This window comes from Monodon monoceros, unplaced genomic scaffold (genome assembly GCF_005190385.1).
Source record: "Monodon monoceros isolate NGI ecotype Baffin Bay Population unplaced genomic scaffold, NGI_Narwhal_1 Super_Scaffold_7, whole genome shotgun sequence".
In the NCBI taxonomy this organism is placed as follows: Eukaryota; Metazoa; Chordata; class Mammalia; order Artiodactyla; family Monodontidae; genus Monodon; species Monodon monoceros.
In genome coordinates, this window is record NW_021703784.1 from 23,505,019 (window position 1) to 23,529,864 (window position 24,846).

The window sequence follows — 24,846 nt, forward strand, 5'->3', positions numbered from 1 at the left end:
GAAATTTTTTGTTCTAGTTCTGTGAAAAATGCCAGTGGTAGTTTGATAGGGATTGCATTGAATCTGTAGATTGCTTTGGGTAGTAGAGTCATTTTCACAATGTTGATTCTTCCCATCCAAGAACATGGTATATCTCTCCATCTATTTGTATCATCTTTAATTTCTTTCATCAGTGTCTTATAATTTTCTGCATACAGGTCTTTTGTCTCCTTAGGTAGGTTTATTCCTAGATATTTTATTCTTTTAGCATTGTGCTTTTAATTTCAAATTCCAATTGTCCATTGCCGGTGTACACAGTTGACTTTTGTTATGTTAACATTGTATCCTCCAACATTATTATAATTGCTTATTAGTTCCAGGAGTTTCTTTGTTGGTTCACTGAGATATTTTATATAAACACTCATGTTATCTGTGAACAAAGATAGTTTCTTATTTCTGTTCTCAGTTTTTGCACATTTCTTTTCTTATCTTACTGAATTATCTAGGATTCCAGTATGATGCTGAGTAGGAATAGTCAGGGGACTAATTTCTCACCATTAAGTATGATGTTATCTGTAAGTTTCTTGTAGATGTTCTTTATCAATTTGAGGAAGTTCCTGTCTATTCTAGTTTGCTGAAGGTTTTTCTTGGGGACTTCTTTTTAAAAATAAAATTGTACAGAAACAGAAGAAACACCATGAAGTCCCCTCCTTCTGTTCCTTTTCTACTTGCCTTAACTTGGAGTTATTCCTCATCAATTTTTTTAAATTGAAGTATAATTGATTTATATTAGTTTATTAGTTTTGGGTGTGCAACATAGTGCAACACAGTGTTTCCATATTTTATGCACTACAAAATGATCACCATGATAAGTCTAGTTACCATTTGTCACCATACAAAATTATTAAAATATTACTGACTATATTCCCTATGTTGTACATTATATCCCCTGACTTTTTATTTAATAACTGGAAGTTTGTACTTCTTAATTTCCCTCACCTATTTTGCTCATCCCTCCACCCCCTCATCCTCTCTGGCAACCACCAGTTTGTTCTCTGTATCTATGAGTCTGTTTCTATTTTATTAGGTTTGTTCGTTTGTTTTGTTTTTCAGATTCCAGATGTAAGTAAAATCATACATTATTTGTCTTTCTCTGTCTTATTTAACTTAGCATAATACCCTCTAGACCCACCCATATTGTTAAAAATGGCAAGAATTCATTCTTTTTATGGCTAATATTCCATTACCACATCTTCTTTATCCATTCATCTATGCATGGACACTTATGTTGTTTCCATATCTTGGCTATTGTAAATAATTCTGCAATAAACATAGGGTTGGCAAATATCTTTTTGAATTAGTGTTTTTATTTTCTTTGGGTATTGCTGGATTTTATGGTAGTTCTTTTTTTTCTTCTAATTTTATTGAGATATAATTCTCACACAGCACTGTATGATGTGTACAGTATAATGATTTTGCCTTACATACATGATGAAATGATTACCACAATAAGTTTAAAGAACATCCATCCTCTCATACAGATACAGAGCTAAAGAAATAGAAAAACAAGTATTTTTTCCTTGTAATGAGAACTCTTAGGACTCTTAACTATCATATATAATATACAGCAGTGTTAATTATATTTATCATGTTTTACATTACATCCCTAGTATTTATTTACCTTATAACTGGAAGTTTGTACCTTTTCTCTGCCTTCATCCAGCGCCCCCTCCCCCTCCCCCCAGCCTCTGGTAACCGCAAATCTGATCTCTTTTTCTGTGAGTTTGTATTTTATTATAATTGACCTACAACACTGTGTTACTTCCTGTTACACAATATAGTGATTCAATATGTCTACACATTTCAAAATGATCACCACTATAAGTGTAGATAGATTTATTTATTTATGGCTGTGTTGGGTCTTGGTTGTGTTGTGCAGGCTTCTCATTGTGGTGGTTTCTCTTGTTATGGAGCATGGGCTCTAGGTGTGCGGGCTTCAGCATTTGTGGCTCGTGGGCTCTAGAGTGCAGGCTCAGTAGTTGTGGCGCACGGGCTTAGTTGCTCCATGGCATGTAGGGTCTTCCCGGACCAAGGCTCAAACCCATGTCCCCTGCATTGGCAGGTGGATTCTTAACCACTGTGCCACCAGGGAAGCCTAAGTGTAGATTTGATATCACTATACAAAGATATTACATAATTATTGATTATTTTGCCCACACTGTACATTTCACATGTGTGACTCATTTATTTTGCAGCTGGAATTTTGTACCTCTTTATCTCCCTCACCTATTCTCTCTTCTCCCACCTCCCTCCCTTCTGGCAGCAACTCATTTGTCCTCTGTATCTGCAACTCTCTTTCTGTTCTGTTCTATTTGTTCATTTGTGTTTTTTTTAGATTCCACATATAAATGAAATGATACAGTATTTGTCTTTCTCTGTCTGACTTGTTTCACTTAGCATAATATCCTCTACATTCATCCATGTTGTTGCAAATTGCAAGATTTCCTTCTTTTTATGGCTGAGTAATATTCCATTGTATATATGTACCACATCTTCTTTATCCATTCACCTAATCATGGGCACTTAGGTTGCTTCCATATCTTGGCTATTATAAATAATGCTGTAGTGAACATAGGGGTGCATGTATCTTTTCTAATTAGTATTTTAATTTTTTCAGATTAATACCTAGTAGTGGAATTACTGGATCATATGTTAATTCCATTTTTAATTTTTTGAAATCTCCATTCTGTTTTCTACAGTGGCTGCACCAATTTACATTCCCAACAATAGTACATAAGGGTTCCTTTTTTCTCCACATTCTCTCCAACACTTGTTATTTGTTATCTTTTTGACAAAAGCCATTTTGACAGGTATGAGGTGGTACATTATGGTTTTTTCTTTTTTTTTTCTTAATTGAAGTATAGGTGATGTATAATGTTATACAAGTCACAGGTGTACAACAGAGTGATTCACAATTTTTAAAGGTTATACTCCTTTTATAAGTATTATTAAATATTGGCTATATTCCTTGTGTTGTACTATATATCTTTGAAGCTTATTTCATACATAATAGTTTGTACCACTTAGTCCCCTACTCCATATTTCCCCTCCCCCTTACCTCTCCTCACTGGTAATCACTAGTTTGTTCCCTATATCTGTGGACCTGTTTCTGTTTTATTATATACATTTATTTTTTAGATTCCACATATAAGTGATAATATAGAGTATTTGTCTTTCTATGTCTGACTTATTTCACTTAACATAATACTCTCTAGGTCCATTCATGTTTTTACAAGTGGAAAACTTGCATCTTTTAATGGCTGCAGAGGATTCTATTGTGTATATATACATATAAACATATTCTTTGTTCATTCATCTGTTGATGGATACATGTTGCTTCCATATCTTGGCTATTGTAAATAATCCTGCTGTGAACATTGGGGTGCGTGTATATTTTCAATCTAGTGTTTTTCGTTTTTTTGGATATGTACTCAGGAGTGGAATTGCTGGGTCATATGGCAGTTCTATTTTTAATTTTTTGAGAAACTTCCATCCTGTTTTCCACACTAGCTGTACCAATTTACATTCCACCAACAGTGAGCAAGGGTTTGTTTCTCTCCACAGCCTTGCCAACATTTGTTATTTGTGTTCTTTTTGATGATAACCATTCTGACAGGTGTGAGATGATATCTCATTGTGGATTTGATTTGCATTTCTCTAATGACTAGCGATGTTGAGCATCTTTTCATGTGCCTGTTAGCCACCTGTATGTCTTTGGAAAAATGTCTATTCATTTTCCAAAAGTGGGGAAAATACCCACTTTTTAATTAGGTTGCTTGTTTGAGTTTTATGAGCTCTGTATATATTTTGGATATTATCCTTTTTCAGTCATATCATTTGCAAATATTTTCTTCCATAGATTGTCTTTTTGTTTTGTTGATGGTTTCTTTTGCTGTGCAAAAGCTTTTAAGTTTAATTAGGTCCCATTTATTTTTGCTTTTGTTTCCTTTGCTGTAGGAGACAGATCAAAAAAAAATACTTCTACAATTTATGTCAAAGAGTATTCTGCCTATGTTTTCCTCTAGGAGTTTTATAGTATTTGGTCTTACATTTAGGTCTTTAATCCATTTTATTTTTGTATACGGTGTTAGAGAATGTTCTTATTTCATTATTTTACATGTGGCTGTCCAGTTTTCCCAGCACCGTTTATTGAAGGGACTGTCTTTTCTCCATTGTTTGTTCTTGACTCCTTTGTCATAGATTAATTGACCAAAGGTGCATGGATTTATTTCTGGGATCTGTATTCTGTTCCATTGATCTATGTCTCTGTTTTTGTGCCTCTACCATACTATTTTGATTACTGTAGCTTTGTAGTATAGTCTGAAGTCAGGGAGGGTGATTCCCCCAGCTTTGTTCTTTTTTCTCAAGATTGCTTTGACTGTTCAGGGTCATTTGTGTTTCCATACACATTTTTAAATTATTTGTGCTTGTTCTGTGAAAAATGCCATTGGTATTTTGATAGGGATTGCACTGAGTCTGTAGATTGCTTTGGGTAATATGGCCATTTTTTGGGGGGGAGGTGCATGGCTTGTGGGATCTTTTTTCCCTGACCAGGGATTGAACCTGTTCCCTTGGCAGTGAAAGCACTGAGTTCTAACCACTGGACCACCAGGGAATTCCCCAACCATTTTAGAAATATTAATTCCATGACCAGAATATATCTTTCTATTTTTTATGTGTGTCATATTCAGTTTCTTAAATCAGTGTCTTATAGTTTTCCAAGTACAGGTCTTTTACTTTCTTGGCTAGATTTTATCCTACATATTTTATGCTTTTTGGTATAATTGTAAGTAGGATTGTTTCCTTAATTTTTCTTTCTGATAGTTCATTGTTAGTGTATAGAAGCCCAACAGGTTTCTGTACATTATTTTTATATCCTGAAAATTTACTTAATTCCTTAATTAGCTTTCATAGTTTTTTGATGGTGTCTTTAGGATTTTTTATGTATAGTATCATGTCATCCACAAACAGTGAAAGTTTTACTTCTTCCTTTCCAATTTGGATTCTTTTTATTTCTTTTTCTCATCTGATTGCTGTGTCTAGGACTTCCAATACTATGTTGAATGAAAGTGGTGAGAGTGGGCATCCTTATCCTGTTCCTGATCTTAGAGGAAATGCTTTCAGCTTTTCACCGTTGAGTATGATATTGGCTGTAAGTTTTTCATATATGGCCTTTATTATGTAGAGGTATGTTCCCTCTATACCCACTTTGTTGAGATTTTTTTTATCATAAATTGATTTGAATTTTTCAAAAGTTTTTCTGCATCTATTGAGATAATCATGTGAATTTTATTCTCCAATATATCACTGTGGTGTATCACATTGATTGATTCATAGGTATTGAATTATTCTTGAATCCCTGGGATAAATTCCACTTGATCATTGTATATGATACTTCTTTGGTTTTTTTACTGAGTATCTACTATGTGCCATTGCTTCACACAGACATTATCTCATTTATTTATCACCAAGCAATATCTATGGGCTAGATATTACTATTTTCCAGCTGATAAAACCAAGACATAAAGAAGTTATATGATTTTCCCAAAGTCACACAGCTATTATATATGATACTTTTAATGTATTGTTGAATTCAGTTTGCTAATATTTTGTTGAGGATTTTTGCATCTGTATTCAGCAGTGATATTGGCCTGTAATTTTCTTTTTATGTGGTGTCTTTGTTCGGTTTAAGTATCAGAATGATATTGGCTTCATAGAATGAGTTTGGAAGCATTCTATCCTCTTCTCTTTCATTTTGGAGTAGTTTGAGAATGATCAAAGATAACCTTTCTCTAACTGTTTGGCAGAATTCACCTGTGAAGCTGTCTGGCCCTGAACTTTTGTTTGTTGGGGGTTTTTAAATTACTGATTCAATTTCATCACTGGTAATTGGTCTGTACATATTTTCTATTTCTTCCTGATTCATTCTTGGGATACTGTATGTTTCTGGGAATTTATTTCTTCTAAGTTGTCCATATTATTGGTGCATAGTTGTTTGTAGTAATCTCTTATGAGCCTTTGTGTTTCAGTGGTATCAGTTGTAACTTCTTTCATTTCTGATTTTATATATTTGAGCCCTCTCTCTTTTTTTCTTGATGAATCTGGATAAAGTTTTATCAATTTTGTTTATCTTTTCAAAGAACCACCTCTTAGTTTCATTAATCTTTCATGTTTTTATTTTTTGGTCTTTATTTCATTAATTTCTTCTCTGATCTTTATGATTTCTTTCCTTCTATTAACTTCGGGTTTTGTTCTTCTTTTTCTAGTTCTTTTAGATGTAAGGTTAGATTGTTTGAGATTTTTCTCATGTTCTAGGGAAGGATTGTACCTCTATAAATTTCCCTCTTAGAGCTGCTTTTGCTGTGTCCCATAGGTTTTGGGTCATTGTGTTTTCATTCTCATTTGTCTCTAGGTATTTTTTTGATTTCCTCTTTGATTTCTTCAGTGATCCAGTTGTTTAGTAGTATATTCTTTAGCCTTCCCATGTTTGTGTTTTTTGCAGTTTTTTCTCATAATGTTGTGATTGGAAAGGTATTTGATATGATTTCAATCTTATTAAATTTATTGACAATTGTTTTGTGGCCTAGCATGTGATCTATCCTGGAGAACGTTCCACATGCACTTGAAAAGAATGTGTATTCAGCTACTTTTGGATGGAATGTACTCTATGTATCTATTAACTCCATCTGGTTTAATGTGTCATTTAAGGTCAGTGTTTTCGTATTGATCTTCTGTCTGGATGATCTATCTTTGATGTAAATGGGGTGTTAAAGTCCCCTACTGTGATTGTGTTACTGTCAATTTCTCCCTTTATGTCTGTTATTATTTGCTTTATATATTTAAGTGTTCCTACAATTGTTTTATCTTCCTTTTGGATGGATCTCTTCATCATTATGCACTGTCCTTCCTTGTCTCTTGTTACAGTCCTTGTTTTAAAGTCTATTTAGTCTAAGTATTGCTACCTGACTTTCTTTTGATTTCCATTTGCATGGAATACCTTTTCCATCTCCTCACTTTCAGTCTGTATGTGTCCCTAGATCTGAAGTGGGTCTCTTGTAGAGTCTTGTTTTTGTATCCATTCAGCCGCCATATATCTTTCAATTGGAGCATTTAGTCTATTTACATTTAAAGTAATTATTAATAAATATGTATTTATTACCATTTGTTCATTGTTTGCTGGTTGCTTTTGTAGTTCTTTTTCTCTCCTTTCTTCTTTTGCTCTCTTCCCTTGTGACTTGATGGCTATCTTTATGTTATTTTGGGTTCCTTTCTCCTTTTTGTGTGTGTGTATATATTATTTTTGGTTTGTGATTACATTGAGTTGTGTATATCTGTGTCCATATATTTATATTTTTTTCTCACAGGTGGGCATTTTATTTTCCCACTTTTTGCTGCCCAACTTCTGTGCATCTTCCTATGTTTGTGGACTACCCCAACTTTGAGGTGGAAATCTCCTCTCCTATACAGATTTTTTTAAATTGAAGTATAATTGCTTTACAATGTTGTGTTATTTTCTGCTGTACACCGAGGTGAATCAGTTATATGTATAGCCCTCCCTCTTGGACCTCCTTCCCACCCACCCCCCATCCAACCCATCTAGGTCATCACAGAGCACTGAGCTGACCTCCTCATGCTATAACAGGGAAAGATAGCAGGTTCCCACTAGCTAGCTATTTTACACATAGTAGTGTATATATGTCAGTCCTAATCTCCCAATTCATCCCACCCTCCCCTTCCCCACCATGTCCACCTGCCCATTCTCTACGTCTGCATCTCTATTGCTGCCCTACAAAGAGGTTCATCTGTACCATTTTTTTAGATTCCACATATATGTGTTAATATACAATATTTGTTTTTCTCTTTCTGACTTACTTCACTCTGTATGACAGACTCTGTATCCACATCTCTATAAATGACCCAATTTCATTCTTTTTATGGCTGAGTAATATTCCATTTACATTTAGTCCATTTACATTTAAAGTAATTATTTTTTAAATTTTTAAAACTTTTATTTTTTGGCTGAGTCAGGTCTTAGTTGCAGCATGTGGGATCTTTGTTGAGGCATGTGGGCTTCTCTCTAGTTGTGGCATGAGAGTTTTCTCTTTTCTAGCTGTGATGCATGGGCTCCAGAGTGCATGGGCTCTGTAGTTTGTGGCACGCAGGCTCTCTAGTTGAGGTGCATGAGCTCAGTAGTTTTGGCATGCATGCTCAGTTGCCCCATGGCATGTGGGATCTTAGTTCCCTGACCAGGGATCGAACCCGAGTCCCCTGCATTGTAAGGCAGATTGTTTACCACTGGACCACCAGGGAAGTCCCTAAAGTAATTATTGATAAATATGTATTTATTACCATTTATTCACTGTTTTCTGGTAGTTTTTGAAGTTCTTTTTTTTTCCTTTCTTCTTTTGCCCTCCTCCTTTGTGATTTGATGTCTATCTTTATGGTTTTTTTGGGTTTCTTTCTCCTTTTTTGTGTGTGTATCTATTATAGGTTTTTGGTTTGTGATTACCATGAGGTGTGTGTGTCTACATATATATTTTTTTAATTTGAAGATCTCTTAAGTTTGAAAGCATTCTAACAAAGCTGCATTTGTACTTCTGCCACCATGTTTCATGTTTAATGGTTTTGATATATTTTACATCTTTTTTTTGAATCCCTTAACTCCTTATTGTGAATTTAGATATTTTACTACTTTTGTCTTATATACATGGTTGATCTACTACCTTTATTGTGCATTTATACATGGTTGATCTACTAGCTTTACTGTGTGTTTGGATTTTTCCTTTCTTAATTTTTATATTTCTGGTTGTGGTCTTTTCTTTTCCACTTAGAGAAGTCCCTCTAACATTTCTTGTAAAGTTGGTTTAGTGGTGCTGAGCTCTTTTACCTTTGCTTGTCTGTAACCTCTATACCTACTTCAAATCTGAATGATAGCCTTGCCAGGTGGAGTAATTTTGGTTGTAGGTTTTTTTCCATTTATTACTTTGAATATATTCTGCCACACCCTTCTGGCCTGCAAAGTTTCTGCTGAAAAGTCAGCTGATAGTCTTATGGGAGTTCCCTTGCATGTAACTAGTGGGTTTTCCCTTGCTGTTTTTAAGATTCTCTTTTATCCTTAATTTTTTCTATTTTAGTTATAATGTGTCTTGTTGTGGACCTCTTGGGGTTTATCTTGTTTTGGACTCTCTATGCTTCCTGGACCTGGATGACTGTTTCCTCCCCCAGGTTAGGGAAGTTTTCAAATATTACTTCCTTAAATAAATTCTCTGCCGGTTTCTCTCTTTTTTCTCCTTCTGGGACCCCCTATAATGCAAATGTTAGTATGCTTCATGTTGTCCTAGAAGTCTCCTAAGCTATCCTCATTTTTTAAATTCTTTTTTCTTTTCTCTGTTCAGCTTGGGTGATTTCCACTATGCTGTCTTCCTTAAATGTTTGATAGAATTAACCAGTGAACCAATCTGGGCCTGGTGTTTTCTACTTTGAAAGGTGAATTATTCATTAAATTTCTTTAATAGCTATTGATCTATTCATATTGTCTATTTCTCCTTATGTGAGGTTTGGTAGGTTGTGTCTTTCAAGGAATCAATCCATTTTGTTTAGGTTATCAAATTTGTGAGCATAGCATTATTCATAATGTTTGTTCATTATCATTTTAGTGTCCACGGAATCAGTAGTGATGACCCGTCTTTCATTTCTGATATTAGTATTTTGTGTTCTCTGTCTCTTTCATTGCTGCTACCCAGCATCACAGGACAGAGTGAGTATCATACAGTGTATCACTAGCCTGGGGAAAGATCAAAATTCAAAATTAGTAGTATGGTTTCTACTGAATATGTACCACTTTTGCACCATCATAAAGATGAAAAATTGTAAGTCAAACCATCATAAGTCAGGCACCGTGTGTGTGTGTGTGTGTGTGTGTGTCTGTGTGTGTGTAACTTTTAGCCAGGAGAAAATTATGCAAAACTAATGTTGTCTTTCAGGCTGAACAATTTAGGGTAACATCTGTTTTCTCATCTAACTTAGTATAATCAGGGGACAGGCTGGGGACCAATAATTTTTTTCTCTACTTTCCATTTGGTGTGGGGCACTAAAATTTAGAAGACCAATTATATACAATTCTTACAAAATTTAAACATGGATTTTTGATTTAATAAAAGCTAGCTAGGAAAGGTCATCTGTTGTTTAACTCAGATTCACCAGTCACATTTTTTTCTCTGAATTTACCTGGAAGATATTTAATATGAAAATCATATATTTGAGGAATTTTTAAAAAACTTCTGTTTTATGACTAACAAATCACCTGACTTTTACACTTTTACATTACATAGAAAGGAAACATAGTTTGGTATTATTTTCCCAGTTATAATGTAAGCTGTTTTACTTATTGAGTATCTATAAGAAAATAAATCCTAAGATACTTTCTGATTTAAAATTAACTATTTGAGGTTTATTCACTTCATCTATTTCATAAATAATCAATATCCAACAACTGTTTAACATTATAGAGTGAGAAGTTGTGAACTGATATATACAGAATGTTGAAGACTAATTTTTTTTTATAGGCAGAACTTCTAGATGCTGCTGCTGGCATTAATGTACGATTCAGATTAGGTGGTGTAAGTATGGATAAATTCTTATTTAGTACTTTTAAAGCACATTTACATGAAATTTAAAAGATGTAATTTGAAAAAACATAAACCATTTTTCTAATTAAATTGAAACGGTCCTTTGAACTTTTCCAACTATAGGTTAAATTTCCACCTGAAATATACTATAAAATTTTCACTCACAGACATATTGAAGATCTGTGTGCTAATAGCCCTAGAGATTACACAAAACTTCCAGCAAAACATACATCTCATATTAAAAGTGATAATCTTCAGGAAGAGGATTATAGTGGCTGGTATCGTCGTACAGAGAACAATGGCTGGAGGCCTGTTTCTGATAAAGTAAGAAAAGATAAACATTAATAATTTTGAATATTATGTGCTTACAAACCTATCTGTCTTTCTGAAAATTAATTTTTAGATTATTTTTAAAAATAATGAATCCTACTAATTTAACTGATAAAATTTACTTAACTATTCTGTGGTTACTAATATACTTCAAGATACAGCAATATATCTTTTTTTTTTTTTACATTTACTTCTACTTTTAATAGTCATCTTTGAATCTAGGCTATCTTTAGATACTCTGTGGCATTCAGCTATTACCCATCTTTATAACAAAGCAAATCTGAAGATGTTGTTGATTCTATATTAATCCTTGAACAAGAGGTGAGGGTTCTTGAGAATAATATGCCATTTTCTCTATAGAGCTTGTAACAGCAGACACTAGTGGGAGATCATTTGGGTTTTCATGATGTTGGAAAATTTAACATGTGCTCATATGAACAGAATGATTTTAAATATATATAGTTCCTAATTCATATATGTGATTCTAGGACTTTTCTATAGACACCCATATTTAATCTTTTTGTGGAAATAATTTCTATCTAAGGATATTTGTAAGCTTATATTTTTAAAGTTAACATTATCTGGTTCTATAGCTCTGGATATTTGTTTATATAGCCGCAAGTATCTTCATTCAAATCCTCAATCTCTGGTATACAGATTGTAGAATGTAGTATACTGAATATACTAAGTATGAAAAGTGAAAATGATCAAAGTGTGAATTCATTCATTCATTCAACAAACTTTATTGCATACCAACCAGATGTCAGGCATTGTACTAGATGCTTGGGAAGCAATAGTACATAAGAATAGTCCTTCCCCTCAAGTAGTTTGCTTTTAATTAAGGAGAAAGTCAAGTAAACAGGATATTTCAGTACAGTACAGTGAATATGTGATTTAATAGAGGCAAGTTCAGAGTGCGGTGGGGGGTAACAAACTTTCCTCTTTGTTATTTAATGTGTATGTGGTGAGGGAGGAAGAATGAATTGGAAATAGGAAAACAGGCAATCAGTATAAAGTGTCAAACAGGGGAAACCACAAAGTCTTGGGACACAATGGTGAGATTTCTGTATTCTTTGAGTGTGCCCATATTCCTTGAGGATTAGAGTCTTCAAAAGTCAATAGCACCTACTGGTCAGATCTGTTCTTATGAGAAACTAAAACACTCTTAGAATATGTCTATTCATTTATTCATTCAACAAATACTTATTAAATAGTACCTCAGTACACTAATTTTCCTATGGCATGTGCCTCTTAAGGTTCAATGTGCCATTCACTTAATTAGAAATATCTTAAAAGGGTCTATCCTCTCCTCTATTTCTATCTTGGCATATTCCTACTGAACACATAGAAGTTCTTTTCTATAGTCAGATAACCTCATAATCAGTAATCCAATATTTTGTGTATTCATTTATCATTTCTCAATAGTTTTGGAAGTCTACTGAAAATGTAATGGTGGGAGACAAAAAGGAAAGTGAATTCCATTTCTCTAAATTAAAGAGAAGGCAAGATATAGAAAAGAAAAGAAAAATTAGAAAAATACAATGGATGCAGCAAATGTAAGTTGATGAAATACTTAGACTTACTAAAGAAGTATACAGTCATTTTTTTAGACTGCTATCACTACTAAAGTAACTACATGTTACTTTAAAAATAAGATGAAATATTACAGTGTATTTTTTAAAATACATAGAAAGTAAATATATAATAAATGCCTGCTAGACACTGTTAATCTCTGGGATATAAACGGGAAAAGACAGGTTCTCTTTGACCACAAGGAAATCATAATCTTTTGGAACATGAGATATGAAAATCAGCATTTACTCTTATATATGAGATAACTTTAATATGACCCACTAGACCCACTCTATACCATTCTCAACCTTTCTTTCTCCCCTAAAGAAACTGACTTGTACAGATTACACTAAAAGTCATTCTGGACCTATCTAACAAATATTAAAAGCAAGTCTCAAAAGAATCAAATTGTTTCCAAGTTTACTTGACAATGTATAAGAACAAAGCCCCCAAATATTTAAAGGAACACAATAAACTCAAGTGGTCAAAATCTATAAAATTTACAATGTCTACCATATAGTAATCGATTACCAGGCACTCAAAGAAGCAGGAAAATATATCCCTGAGAAGAAAAAATAATATCAGCTAACTCACCAAAAATATCTTTTAAAAATAAAAATGGAGAGACACGAGGGGGAAGACGGCGGAAGAATAAAACACAGAGATCACCTTCCTCCCCAAAGATACATCAGAAATACATCTACACGTGGAACAACTCCTACAGAACACCCACTGAACGCTGGCAGAAGACCTCAGACCTCCCAAAAGGCAAGAAACTCCCCACGTACCTGGGTAGGGCTAATGAAAAAAGAATAAACAGAGACAAAAGAATAGGGACGGGACCCGCACCAGCGGGAGGGAGCTGTGAAGGAGGAAATGTTTCCACACGCTAGGAAGCTCCTTCGCAGGCGGAGACTGTGGGTGGCGGAGGGGGAAGCTTCAAAGCCACAGAGGAGAGCGCAGCAACAGGGTGCGGAGGGCAAAGCAGAGAGATTCCTGCACAGAGGATCAGTGCCGACGGGCACTCACCAGCCCGAGAGGGTTGTATGCTCAACCGCTGGGGCGGCTGGGGGCTGGGAGCTGAGGCTCGGGCTTTGGTCGGAGCGCAGGGAGAGGACTGGCTGCGTGAACACAGCCTGAAGGGGTTAGTGCACCACGGCTGGCTAGCCGGGATGGAGTCCGGGGGAAAGTCTGGACCTGACGAAGAGGCAAGAGACTTTTTCTTCCCTCTTTGTTTCCTGGTGCGTGGGGAGAGGGGATTAAGAGCGCTGCTTAAAGGAGTTCCAGAGGCGGGTGCGAGCTGCGGCTAACAGTGCGGACCCCAGAGACGGGCATTAGACGCTAAGGCTTCTGCTGCCGCCACCAAGAAGCCTGTGTGCGAGCACAGGTCACTATCCACAACCCCCTTTCGGGGAGCCTGTGCAGCCTGCCACTGCCAGGGTCCGGAGATCCAGGCACAACTTCCCCTGGAGAACACATGGTGTGCCTCAGGCTGGTGCAACGTCCTGCTGGCCTCTGCCGCCGCAGGCTCGCCGCGCACTCCATGGGCCTTCCTCCCCGTGGCCTGAGTGAGCCACAGCCCCCGAATCAGCGGCTCCTGTAACCTCATTCTTTCTGAGCGAAGAACAGACGCCCTCCGGTGACCTACATGCAGAGGCGGGGCCAAATCCAGAGCTGAGGCCCGGGTGCTATGTGAAGAAGAGAAAGGGAAATTTTTCCAAGCAGCCTCAGGAGCAGCGGATTAAAGCTCCACAATCAACTTGATGTACCCTGGATAGGTGGAATACCTGAATAGACATCGAATCATCCCAAATTGAGGAAGTGGACTTTGAGAGCAAGATATATTGTTTTTTCCCCTTTTCCTCTTTTTCTGACTGTGTATGTGTATGCTTCTGTGTGAGATTTTGTCTGTATAGCTTTGCTTTCACCATTTGTCCTAGGGTTCTGTCCATCCATTTTGTTTTGTTTTGTTTTTACTTTAAAAAAATTTTTTTTCTTAATAATTATTTCTTACTTTTTATTTTAATAACTATTTTATTTTATCTTACTTTATTTTATTTTATCCTCCTTCTTTCTTTCTTTCTGCTTTTTCTCCCTTTTATTCTGAGCCATGTGGATGAAAGGCTCTTGGTGCTGAAACCAGGAGTCAGTGCTGTGCCTCTGAGGTGGGAGAGCCAACTTCAGGACACTGGTCCACAAGAGACCTCCCAGCTCCATGTAATATCAAATGGCGAAAATCTCCCAGAGATCTCCATCTCAACACCAACACTCAGCTTCACTCAACGACCAGCAAGCTACATTGCTGGACACCCTATGCCAAACAACTAGCAAGACAGGAACACAACCCCACCCATTAGCAGAGAGGCTGCCTAAAATCATAATAAGGCCACAGACACCCCAAAACACACCATCAGATGTGGACCTGCCCACCAGAAAGACAAGATCCAGCCTCATCCACCAGAACACAGGCACTAGTCTCCTCCACCAGGAAGCCTACACAACCCACTGAACCAACTTTAGCCACTGGAGACACACAACAAAAACAACGGGAACTACGAACCTGCAGCCTGCAAAAAGGAGACCCCAAACACAGTAAGATAAGCAAAATGAGAAGACAGAAAAACACACAGCAGGTGAAGTAACAAGATAAAACCCACCAGACCTAACAAATGAAGAGGAAATAGGCAGTCTACCTGAAAAAGAATTCAGAATAATGATAGTAAAGATGATCCAAAATCTTGGAAATAGAATAGACAAAATGCAAGAAACATTTAACAAGGACCTAGAAGAACTAAAGAGGACACAAGCAATGATGAACAACACAATAAGTGAAATTAAAAATACTCTAGAAGGGATCAGTAGCAGAATAACTGAGTCAGAAGAACGGATAAGTGACCTGGAAGATAAAATAGTGGAAATAACTACTGCAGAGCAGAATAAAGAAAAAAGAATGAAAAGAACTGAGGACAGTCTCAGAGACCTCTGGGACAACATTAAACGAATGAACATTCGAATTATAGGGGTTCCAGAAGAAGAAGAGAAAAAGAAAGGGACTGAGAAAATATTTGAAGAGATTATAGTTGAAAACTTCCCGAATATGGGAAAGGAAATAGTTAATCAAGTCCAGGAAGCACAGAGAGTCCCATACAGGATAAATCCAAGGAGAAACACACCAAGACACATATTAATCAAACTGTCAAAAATTAATACAAAGAAAACATATTAAAAGCAGCAAGAGAAAAACAACATATAACACACAAGGGAATCCCCATAAGGTTAATAGCTGATCTTTCAGCAGGAACTCTGCAAGCCAGAAGGGACTGGCAGGACATACTTAAAGTGATGAAGGAGAAAAACCTACAACCAAGATTACTCTACCCAGCAAGGATCTCATTCAGATTTGATGGAGAAATTAAAACCTTTACAGACAAGCAAAAGGTGAGAGAGTTCAGCACCACCAAACCAGCTTTAGAACAAATGCTAAAGGAACTTCTCTAGGCAAGAAACACAAGAGAAGGAAAAGACCTACAATAACAAACCCAAAACAATTAAGAAAGTGGGAATAGGAACATACATATCAATAATTACCTTAAATGTAAATGGATTAAATGCTCCCACCAAAAGATACAGATTGGCTGAATGGATAAAAAAACAAGACCCATATATATGCTGCCTACAAGAGACCCACTTCAGACCTAGGGACACATACAGACTGAAAGTGAGGGGATGGAAAAAGATATTCCATGCAAATGGAAACCAAAAGAAAGCTGTCATAGCAATTCTCATATCAGACAAAATAGACTTTAAAATAAAGACTATTACAAGAGACAAAGAAGGACACTACATATTGATCAAGGGATCGATCCAAGAAGAAGATATAACAATTGTAAATACTTATGCACCCAAGATAGGAGCACCTCAATACATAAGGCAAATACTAACAGCCATAAAAGAGGAAATCGACAGTTACACATCCATAGTAGGGGACTTTAACACCCCACTTTCACCAATGGACAGATCATCCAAAATGAAAATAAATAAGGAAACACAAGCTTTAAATGATACATTAAACAAGATGGACTTGTTTGATATTTGATATTTATAGGACATACCATCCCAAAACAACAGAATACACATTTTTCTCAAGTGCTTATGGAACATTCTCCAGGATAGATCATATCTTGGGTCAAAAATCAAGCCTTGGTAAATTTAAGAAAACTGAAGTTGTATCAAGTATCTTTTCCAACCACAACACTATGAGAATAGATATCAATTACAGGAAAAGATCTGTAACAAAATACAAACACACGGAGGCTAAACAATGCACTACTTAATAACGAAGTGATCACTGCAGAAATCAAAAAATACCTAGAAACAAATGACAATGGAGACACGACGACCCAATACCTATGGGATGCAGCAAAAGCAGTTCTAAGAGGGAAGTTTATAGCAATACAATCCTACCTTAAGAAACAGGAAATATCTCGAATAAACAACCTAACCTTGCACCTAAAGCAATTAGATAAAGAAGAAAAAAAACACCCCAAAGTTAGTGGAAGGAAAGAAATCATAAAGATCAAATCAGAAATAATTGAAAAAAATGAAGGAAGCGATAGCAAAGATCAATAAAACTAAACCCTGGTTCTTTGAGAGGATAAACAAAATTGATAAACCATTAGCCAGACTCATCAAGAAAAAAAGGGAGAAGACTGAAATCAATAGAATTAGAAATGAAAAAGGAGAAGTAACAACTGACACTGCAGAAATATAAAGGATCATGAGAGATTACTACAAGCTATTCTATGCCAATAAAATGGACAACCTGGAAGAAATGGACAAATTCTTAGAAATGCACAACATGCCGAGACTGAATCAGGAAGAAATAGAAAATATGAACAGACCAATCACAAGCACTGAAATTGAAACTGTGATTAAAAATCTTCCAACAAACAAAAGCCCAGGACCAGATGGCTTCACAGGCGAATTCTATCAAACATTTAGCGAAGAGCTGACACCTATCTTTCTCAAACTCTTCCAAAGTATAGCAGAGGGAGGAACACTCCCAAACTCATTCTACGAGGCCACCATCACCTTGATACCAAAACCAGACAAGGATGTCACAAAGAAAGAAAACTACAGGCCAATATCACTGATGAACATAGATGCAAAAATCCTCAACAAAATATTAACAAACAGAATCCAACAGCACATTAAAAGGATCATACACCATAATCAAGTGGGGTTTATTCCAGGAATGCAAGGATTCTTCAATATATGCAAATCAATCAATGTGATAAACAATATTAACAAATTGAAGGAAAAAACCATATGATTATCTCAATAGATGCAGAGAAAGCTTTCAACAAAATTCAACACCCATTTATGATAAAAATCCTGCAGAAAATAGGCAGAGGGAACTTTCTTCAACATAATAAAGGCCATATATGACAAACCCACAGCCAACATTGTCCTCAATGGTGAAAAACTGAAAGCATTTCCACTAAGACCAGGAACAAGACAAGGTTGCCCACTCTCACCACTATCTCTCTCTCTATATATATATTTTTTGTGATACGCAGGCCTGTCACTGTTGTGGCCTCTCCTGCTGCGCAGCACAGTCTCTGGATGCAGAGGCTCAGTGGCCATGGCGCACAGGCTCAGCCGCTCCACGGCATGTGGGATCTTTCTGGACTGGGGCAAGAACCCGTGTCCCCTGCATCGGCAGGGGGACTCTCAACAAGTGCACCACCAGGGAAGTCCCTCACCACTCTTATTCAACATAGTTTTGGAAGTTTTAGCCACAATAATCAGAGAAGAAAAGGAAATAAAAGGGATCCAAATCGGAAAAGAAGAAGTAAAGTTGTAACTGTTTGCAGATGACATGTTACCATACATAGAGAATCCTAAAGATGCTACCAGAAAACTACTAGAGCCAATCAATGAATTTGGTAAAGTAGCAGGATACAAAATTAATGCACAGAAATCTCTGTCATTCCTATACACTAATGATGAAAAATCTGAAAGTGAAATCAAGAAAACACTCCCATTTACCATTGTAACAAAAAGAATAAAATATCTAGGAATAAACCTACCTAAGGAGACAAAAGACATGTATGCAGAAAATTATAAGACACTGATGAAAGAAATTAAAAATGATACAAATAGATGGAGAGATATACCATTTTCTTGGATTGGAAGAATCAACATTGTGAAAACGACTCTACTACCCAAAGCAATCTACAGATTCAATGCAATCCCTATCAAACTACTACTGGCATTTTTCTCAGAACTAGAACAAAAAAATTTCACAATTTGTATGGAAACACAAAAGACCCTGAATGGCCAAAGTAATCTTGAGAATGAAAAACGGTGCTGGAGGAATCAGGCTCCCTGACTTCAGACTATACTACAAAGCTACAGTAATGAGGACAGTATGGTACTGCCACAAAAACAGAAAGATAGATCAATGGAACAGGATAGAAAGCCCAGAGATAAACCCAGACACGTATGGTCACCTTATCTTTGATAAAGGAGGCAGGAATGTACAGTGGAGAAGGACAGCCTCTTCAATAAGTGGTGCTGGGAAAACTGGACAGGTACATGTAAAAGTATGAGATTAGAACATTCCCTAACACCATACATAAAAATAAGTTCAAAATGGATTAAAGACCTAAATGTAAGGCCAGAAACTATCAAACTCTTAGAGGAAAACATACGCAGAACACTCTATGACATAAATCACAGCAAGATCCTTTCTGACCCACCTCCTAGAGAAATGGAAATAAAAGCAAAAATAAACAAATGGGACCTAATGAAACTTCAAAGCTTTTGCACAGCAAAGGAAACCATAAACAAGACCAAAAGACAACCCTCAGAATGGGAGAAAATATTTGCAAATGAAGCAACTGACAAAGGATTAATCTCCAAAATTTACAAGCAGCTCATGCAGCTCAATAACAAAAAAACAAACAACCCAATCCAAAAATGGGCAGAACACCTAAGTAGACATTTCTCCAAAGAAGATATACAGTTTGCCAACAAACACATGAAAGAATGCTCAACATCATTAATCATTAGAGAAATGCAAATCAAAACTACAATGAAATATCATCTCATACCAGTCAGAATGGCCATCAGTAAAAAATCTAGAAACAATAAATGCTGGAGAGGATGTGGAGAAAAGGGTACATTCTTGCACTGCTGATGGGAATATGAATTGGTACAGCCACTATGGAGAACAGTATGGAGGTTCCTTAAAAAACTACAAATAGAACTACCATACGACCCAGCAATCCCACTAGTGAGCATATACCCTGAGAAAATCATAATTCAAAAAGAGTCATGTACCAAAATGTTCATTGCAGCTCTATTTACAATAGCCAGAACATGGAAACAACCTAAGTGTCCATCACCCGATGAATGGATAAAGAAGACATGGCACGTATATAAAATGGAATATTACTCAGCCATAAAAAGAAACAAATTGAGTTATTTGTAGTGAGGTGCATGGACCTAGACTCTGTCATACAGAGTGAAGTAAGTCAAAAAGAGAAAGATAAATACTGTATGCTAACACATATATATGGAATCTAAGGGAAAAAAAAATGTCATGAAGTACCTAGGGGTAAGACTGGAATAAAGACACAGACCTACTAGAGAATGGACTTGAGGATATGGGGAGGGGGAAGGGTAAGCTGTGACAAAGTGAGAGAGTGGCATGGACATATATACACTACCAAACGTAGAATAGATTGCTATTGGGAAGCAGCCGCATAGCATAGGCAGATCAGCTCAGTGCTTTGTGACCACCTGGAGGGGTGGGATAGGGAGGGTGGGAGAGAGGGAGATGCAAGAGGGAAGAGATATGGGAACATATGTATATGTATAACTGATTCACTTTGTTATAGAGCAGAAACTAACACACCATTGTAAAGCAATTGTACTCCAATAAAGATGAAAAAAAAAATGGAAGAAAACATTTCAGACAGACAAAAGCTGAGTTCTATCACCATGAACGGACCAGCAGTATAAAGAACTTTTCTTCCTACTACTTTAATCTCTTTTTTTTTTAATATTTATTTATTTGGCTGCACCGGGTCTTAGTTGCGGCACATGGGCTCCTTAGTTGTGGCATGAATGTGGGATCTAGTTCCCCAACCAGGGATAGAACCCAGTCTCCCTGCATTGGGAGCACAGCATCTTATCCACTACGCCACCAGGGAAGTCCCTACACTTACTTTTTTTTTTTTTGATTTAATAAAAAATGAAAATACAACATATTAAAATTGGGGGATGCAGCTAAAGAAGTACTTACAGGAATATTTATAGCATTTTCTATGAGGCAAGTGTTATTGGATATAAAACCACTCAAGGCTTATGAGAAAAAAAGATATTACAAGAAAATAACAACCAGTATCTCTCATGAACATAGATACATGATAATAAATAACATTATAAACAAATGGAGTTTATCCCAGGAATACAATATTGGTTTAACATTTGGAAATCAATCAATGCAATCCACCATATTAACAGACTTAAAAAAAAAACTGGATATGCTCATCTCAAAAGATGCAGAGAAATTACTTACAAAATTACCATTTGTAATGAAAACTCTTGGCAAACTAGAAATAGATAAGAGCCTCCTCAGCTTGATGAAGGGCATCTATAAAAAGCCTGCATCCAACATGATACTTAATGGTGAATGGCTGAATGCTTTCTCTCTAAGATCAGGAACAAGGCACACACAAGGAACAAGTGTCTGCACTCACCACTTCTTTACAGCATTGCATTGAAGTCCTAGTCAGTGCAATAAGGGTGGCAGGGCAGAGTGGTGGGGGAGACACTGAGGTTGGAAAGGAAGAACTAAAACAGTCCTTGTTCACAGTTGACATGATCATCTAAGTACCAAATTCGAAGGAATCTACTAAAAAGCTACTGGAACTAATAGGTGAGTTTATCAAGGCTGTGAGGTACAGAAACCAATTGCATTGCAACAAACAACAAAAACATTTACAGTAGCATCAGAAAATATGAAATACCTAGGCCTAAATTGAGGGGAAAATCTACATGACCTGTACACTGAAAAGTAATAAATATTGCTGATAAAACTTAGAGAAGACTTAATAAACAAATAGCCATAAGATATTAATGGACCAGAAGACTCAATATTGTTAAGATGTCAGTTCTCTCCAAATTGATGTATACAGTCAATGTAATCACAATCAAAATTTCCAGCAGGGTTTTATGTGGAATTTGACAAGTTGATTTGAAAATTTGTATGTAAATACAAAGGAACTAGAATAATCAAAATAATTTTGGAAAAAAATTTGGAGAACTTACATTACCTCATTTTAAGACTTATTATAAAGCCACTGTAATCAAGACCTTGTGGGGGGTCCCTGGTGGAGAAGTGTTTACGAATTTGCCTGTCAATGCATGGGACATGGGTTCGACCCCTGGTCCAGGAAGATCCCGTATGCCATGGAGAAACTAAGCCTGTGTGCCACAACTACTGAGACTGCACGCCTAGAGCCCGTGCTCTGTAACAAGAGAAGCCACCACAATGAGAAGCCCGTGCACCACAAGAGTAGCCCCCGCTCGCCGCAACTAAAGAAAGCCCGTGTGCAGCAACGAAGACCCAACACGGCCAAAACTAAAAATAAATAAAAGAAATAATTTATTTTTAAAAAAGACATTGTGGTATTGGCATTAAGATAGACATACAGATCAATGGAACAGAATAGACAGTTGAGAAATAGACCCACACACATATTGTTAATTGAGTTTCAACACAGGTGCCACAGCAATTTAATTGGAAAAGGATATTCTTTATTTTATTTTATTTTTTTTTGCGGTACGCGGGCCTCTCACTGTTGTGGCCTCTCCCGCTGTGGAGCACAGGCTCCGGACGCGCAGGCTCAGCGGCCATGGCTCACAGGCCTAGCCGCTCCGCACCATGTGGGATCTTCCCGGACCGGGGCACGAACCCGTGTCCCCTGCATCGGCAGGCGGACTCTCAACCACAGCGCCACCAGGGAAGCCCAGAAAAGAATATTCTTTTCAACAAATTGGATACTCAAATGCAGAGAAATGAATCTTGATCCTTATCTCGTGTCATATATAAAATTCATTTGGAAAAGATCATAGATTTAAACATAAGAATTAACACCATAGTGCATACAACTCAATATCAAAAAAACAAACAACCCAATCAAAAAGTGGGCAAAAGACTTAAATAGACATTTCTCCAAAGAAGACATACAGATGACCAACAGACACATGAAAAGATGCTCAACATCGCTAATTATTAGAGAAATGCAAATCAAAACCACAATGAGGTATCACCTCACACCTTTCAGGATGGCAATCACCAAAAAGTCTACAAATAATAGATGCTGGAGAGGGTGTGGAGAAAAGGAAACCCTCTACACTGTTGGTGGGAATGTAAATTGGTACAGCCACTATGGAAAACAGTATGGAGGTTCCTTAAACTAAAAAGGAGCTACCATATGATCCAGCAATCCCATTCCTGAGCATACATCCAGCAAAGACAGAAACGCTAATTTGAAAAGATACATGTACCCCAATGTTCATAGCACCACTATTTACAATAGCCAGGGTATGGAAACAACCCAAGCCCATCAACAGATGATTGGTTTAAGAAGATGTGTTTATATATATATATATAATGGAATATTAGCCATAAGAAAGAATAAAATAATGCCATTTGCAGTAACATGGATAGACCTAGAGAATATCATACTAAGTGAAATAAGTCAGACAGAGAAAAGACAAATATTACATGATATCCCTTACATGTGGCATCTAAAAATAATACAAATGAAACTATATACAAAACAGAATCAGAATTACAGACATAGGAAACAAACTTATGATTACCAAAGGGGAAAGTGTGGAGAGGGATAATTTAGGAGATGGGATTAACAGATACAAACTCGTATACATTAAATAGATAAGCAACAAGGATTTACTGTATAATATAGGGAACTATATTCAATATCTTATAATAACCTATAATGGAAAATAATGTGAAAAGTATGTATATATCTGAAAAATATCATAAAATAAAAGCACTTTATGAGACCTTAAAAAAATCAGAGTTAACACCATAAAATATCCAAAAGTAAGCAAACAAGAAAATCTTAGTGACTTTGTTTCTGGCAAAGATTTCTTAAATAGGACACAGAATGCATGAAGTATAAAAGAAAAAATTGTTAAATTGCACTTCATCAAAGTTAAAAGCTTTTGCTCTCCTGAAAACACTTTTGCAAAAATAAAAATGCAAGTCACAGACAGGAAGAGAACATTTGCAAAATATGTACATGATAAAAGTCTTGTATTTAGAATATGTAAAAAAAAACCCTCAAAATTCAATGATGAGAATACAACCTAATTTTAAAATGGGCAAAAGATCTGAACACTCTACCAATGAATATACAGATAGCAAAAAAGCACAAGTGGACTAATGACTATCATCATTAGTCATTAGGAAAGTGCAAAACAAAACTGTAATGAGATACCACTGCACAACCACTAGAATGGCTAAAACAGTCTGTCATACCAATTATTGGCATGGATATGGAGCAAATGCAAACTGGTACACACACTTTGGAAAACAGTTTGACAGGTTTTTTCTAATTTTACAAGTTACACACATCTACTATTAAATCCAGCCATTCTACTCAGATATTTACCCAAGAGAAATAAAAACATGTCTACAGAAAGGTTGTAATGCAAGTTCATAGCTGCTTTATTTCTAATAGCCCAAAACCAGAAACAACCCATCAACCCATCAACCCAAATGTCGATGGATAAACAAATTGTGATATATCTATACAAGGGAATACTACTCAGCAGTACAAAGGAAGGAATTGTTCATATATAACAACATGGATGAAACTCAAAATAATGATGCTGAATGAAAGCAACCAGTCAAGAAAGAGTACATATTATATGATTTCATTTACATAAAATTCTAGAAAATACAAAGAAATCTAGAATGACACAAAGCAGATGAGTAATTGTCTGGAGATGAGGGTGGGGGAAAGGAGGGAGGGAAGGATAACAAAGTAGCACAAGGAACTTTGGGGGATGATGGATATGTTTGTTTCTTTTATTATAGTGATTGGTTCACAGGTGTATACTTATGTCAAAACTGTTCAAATTGTACAGCTTAAATACAGTCTACTGTATATCACTTATACCTCACTAAGTTGTAAAAAAAAAATTTAAGAACATGATCAGACAATCAGAA

The 24,846-nt window shown here is 36.2% G+C and overlaps 1 protein-coding gene across 1 annotated transcript in view; it reads left to right on the top strand.

Moving 5' to 3' along the window:
- The window catches only part of CUNH11orf65 (chromosome unknown C11orf65 homolog), a 124,162-nt gene that overhangs the window by 82,034 nt on the left and 17,282 nt on the right, over window positions 1-24,846 (top strand). Inside the window, exons 4-6 of the mRNA XM_029207710.1 lie at window positions 10,605-10,658; window positions 10,791-10,991; window positions 12,423-12,553. Of these exons, the coding sequence (XP_029063543.1) occupies window positions 10,605-10,658; window positions 10,791-10,991; window positions 12,423-12,553 (386 nt within the window). The remainder of the gene's footprint in view (window positions 1-10,604; window positions 10,659-10,790; window positions 10,992-12,422; window positions 12,554-24,846) is intronic.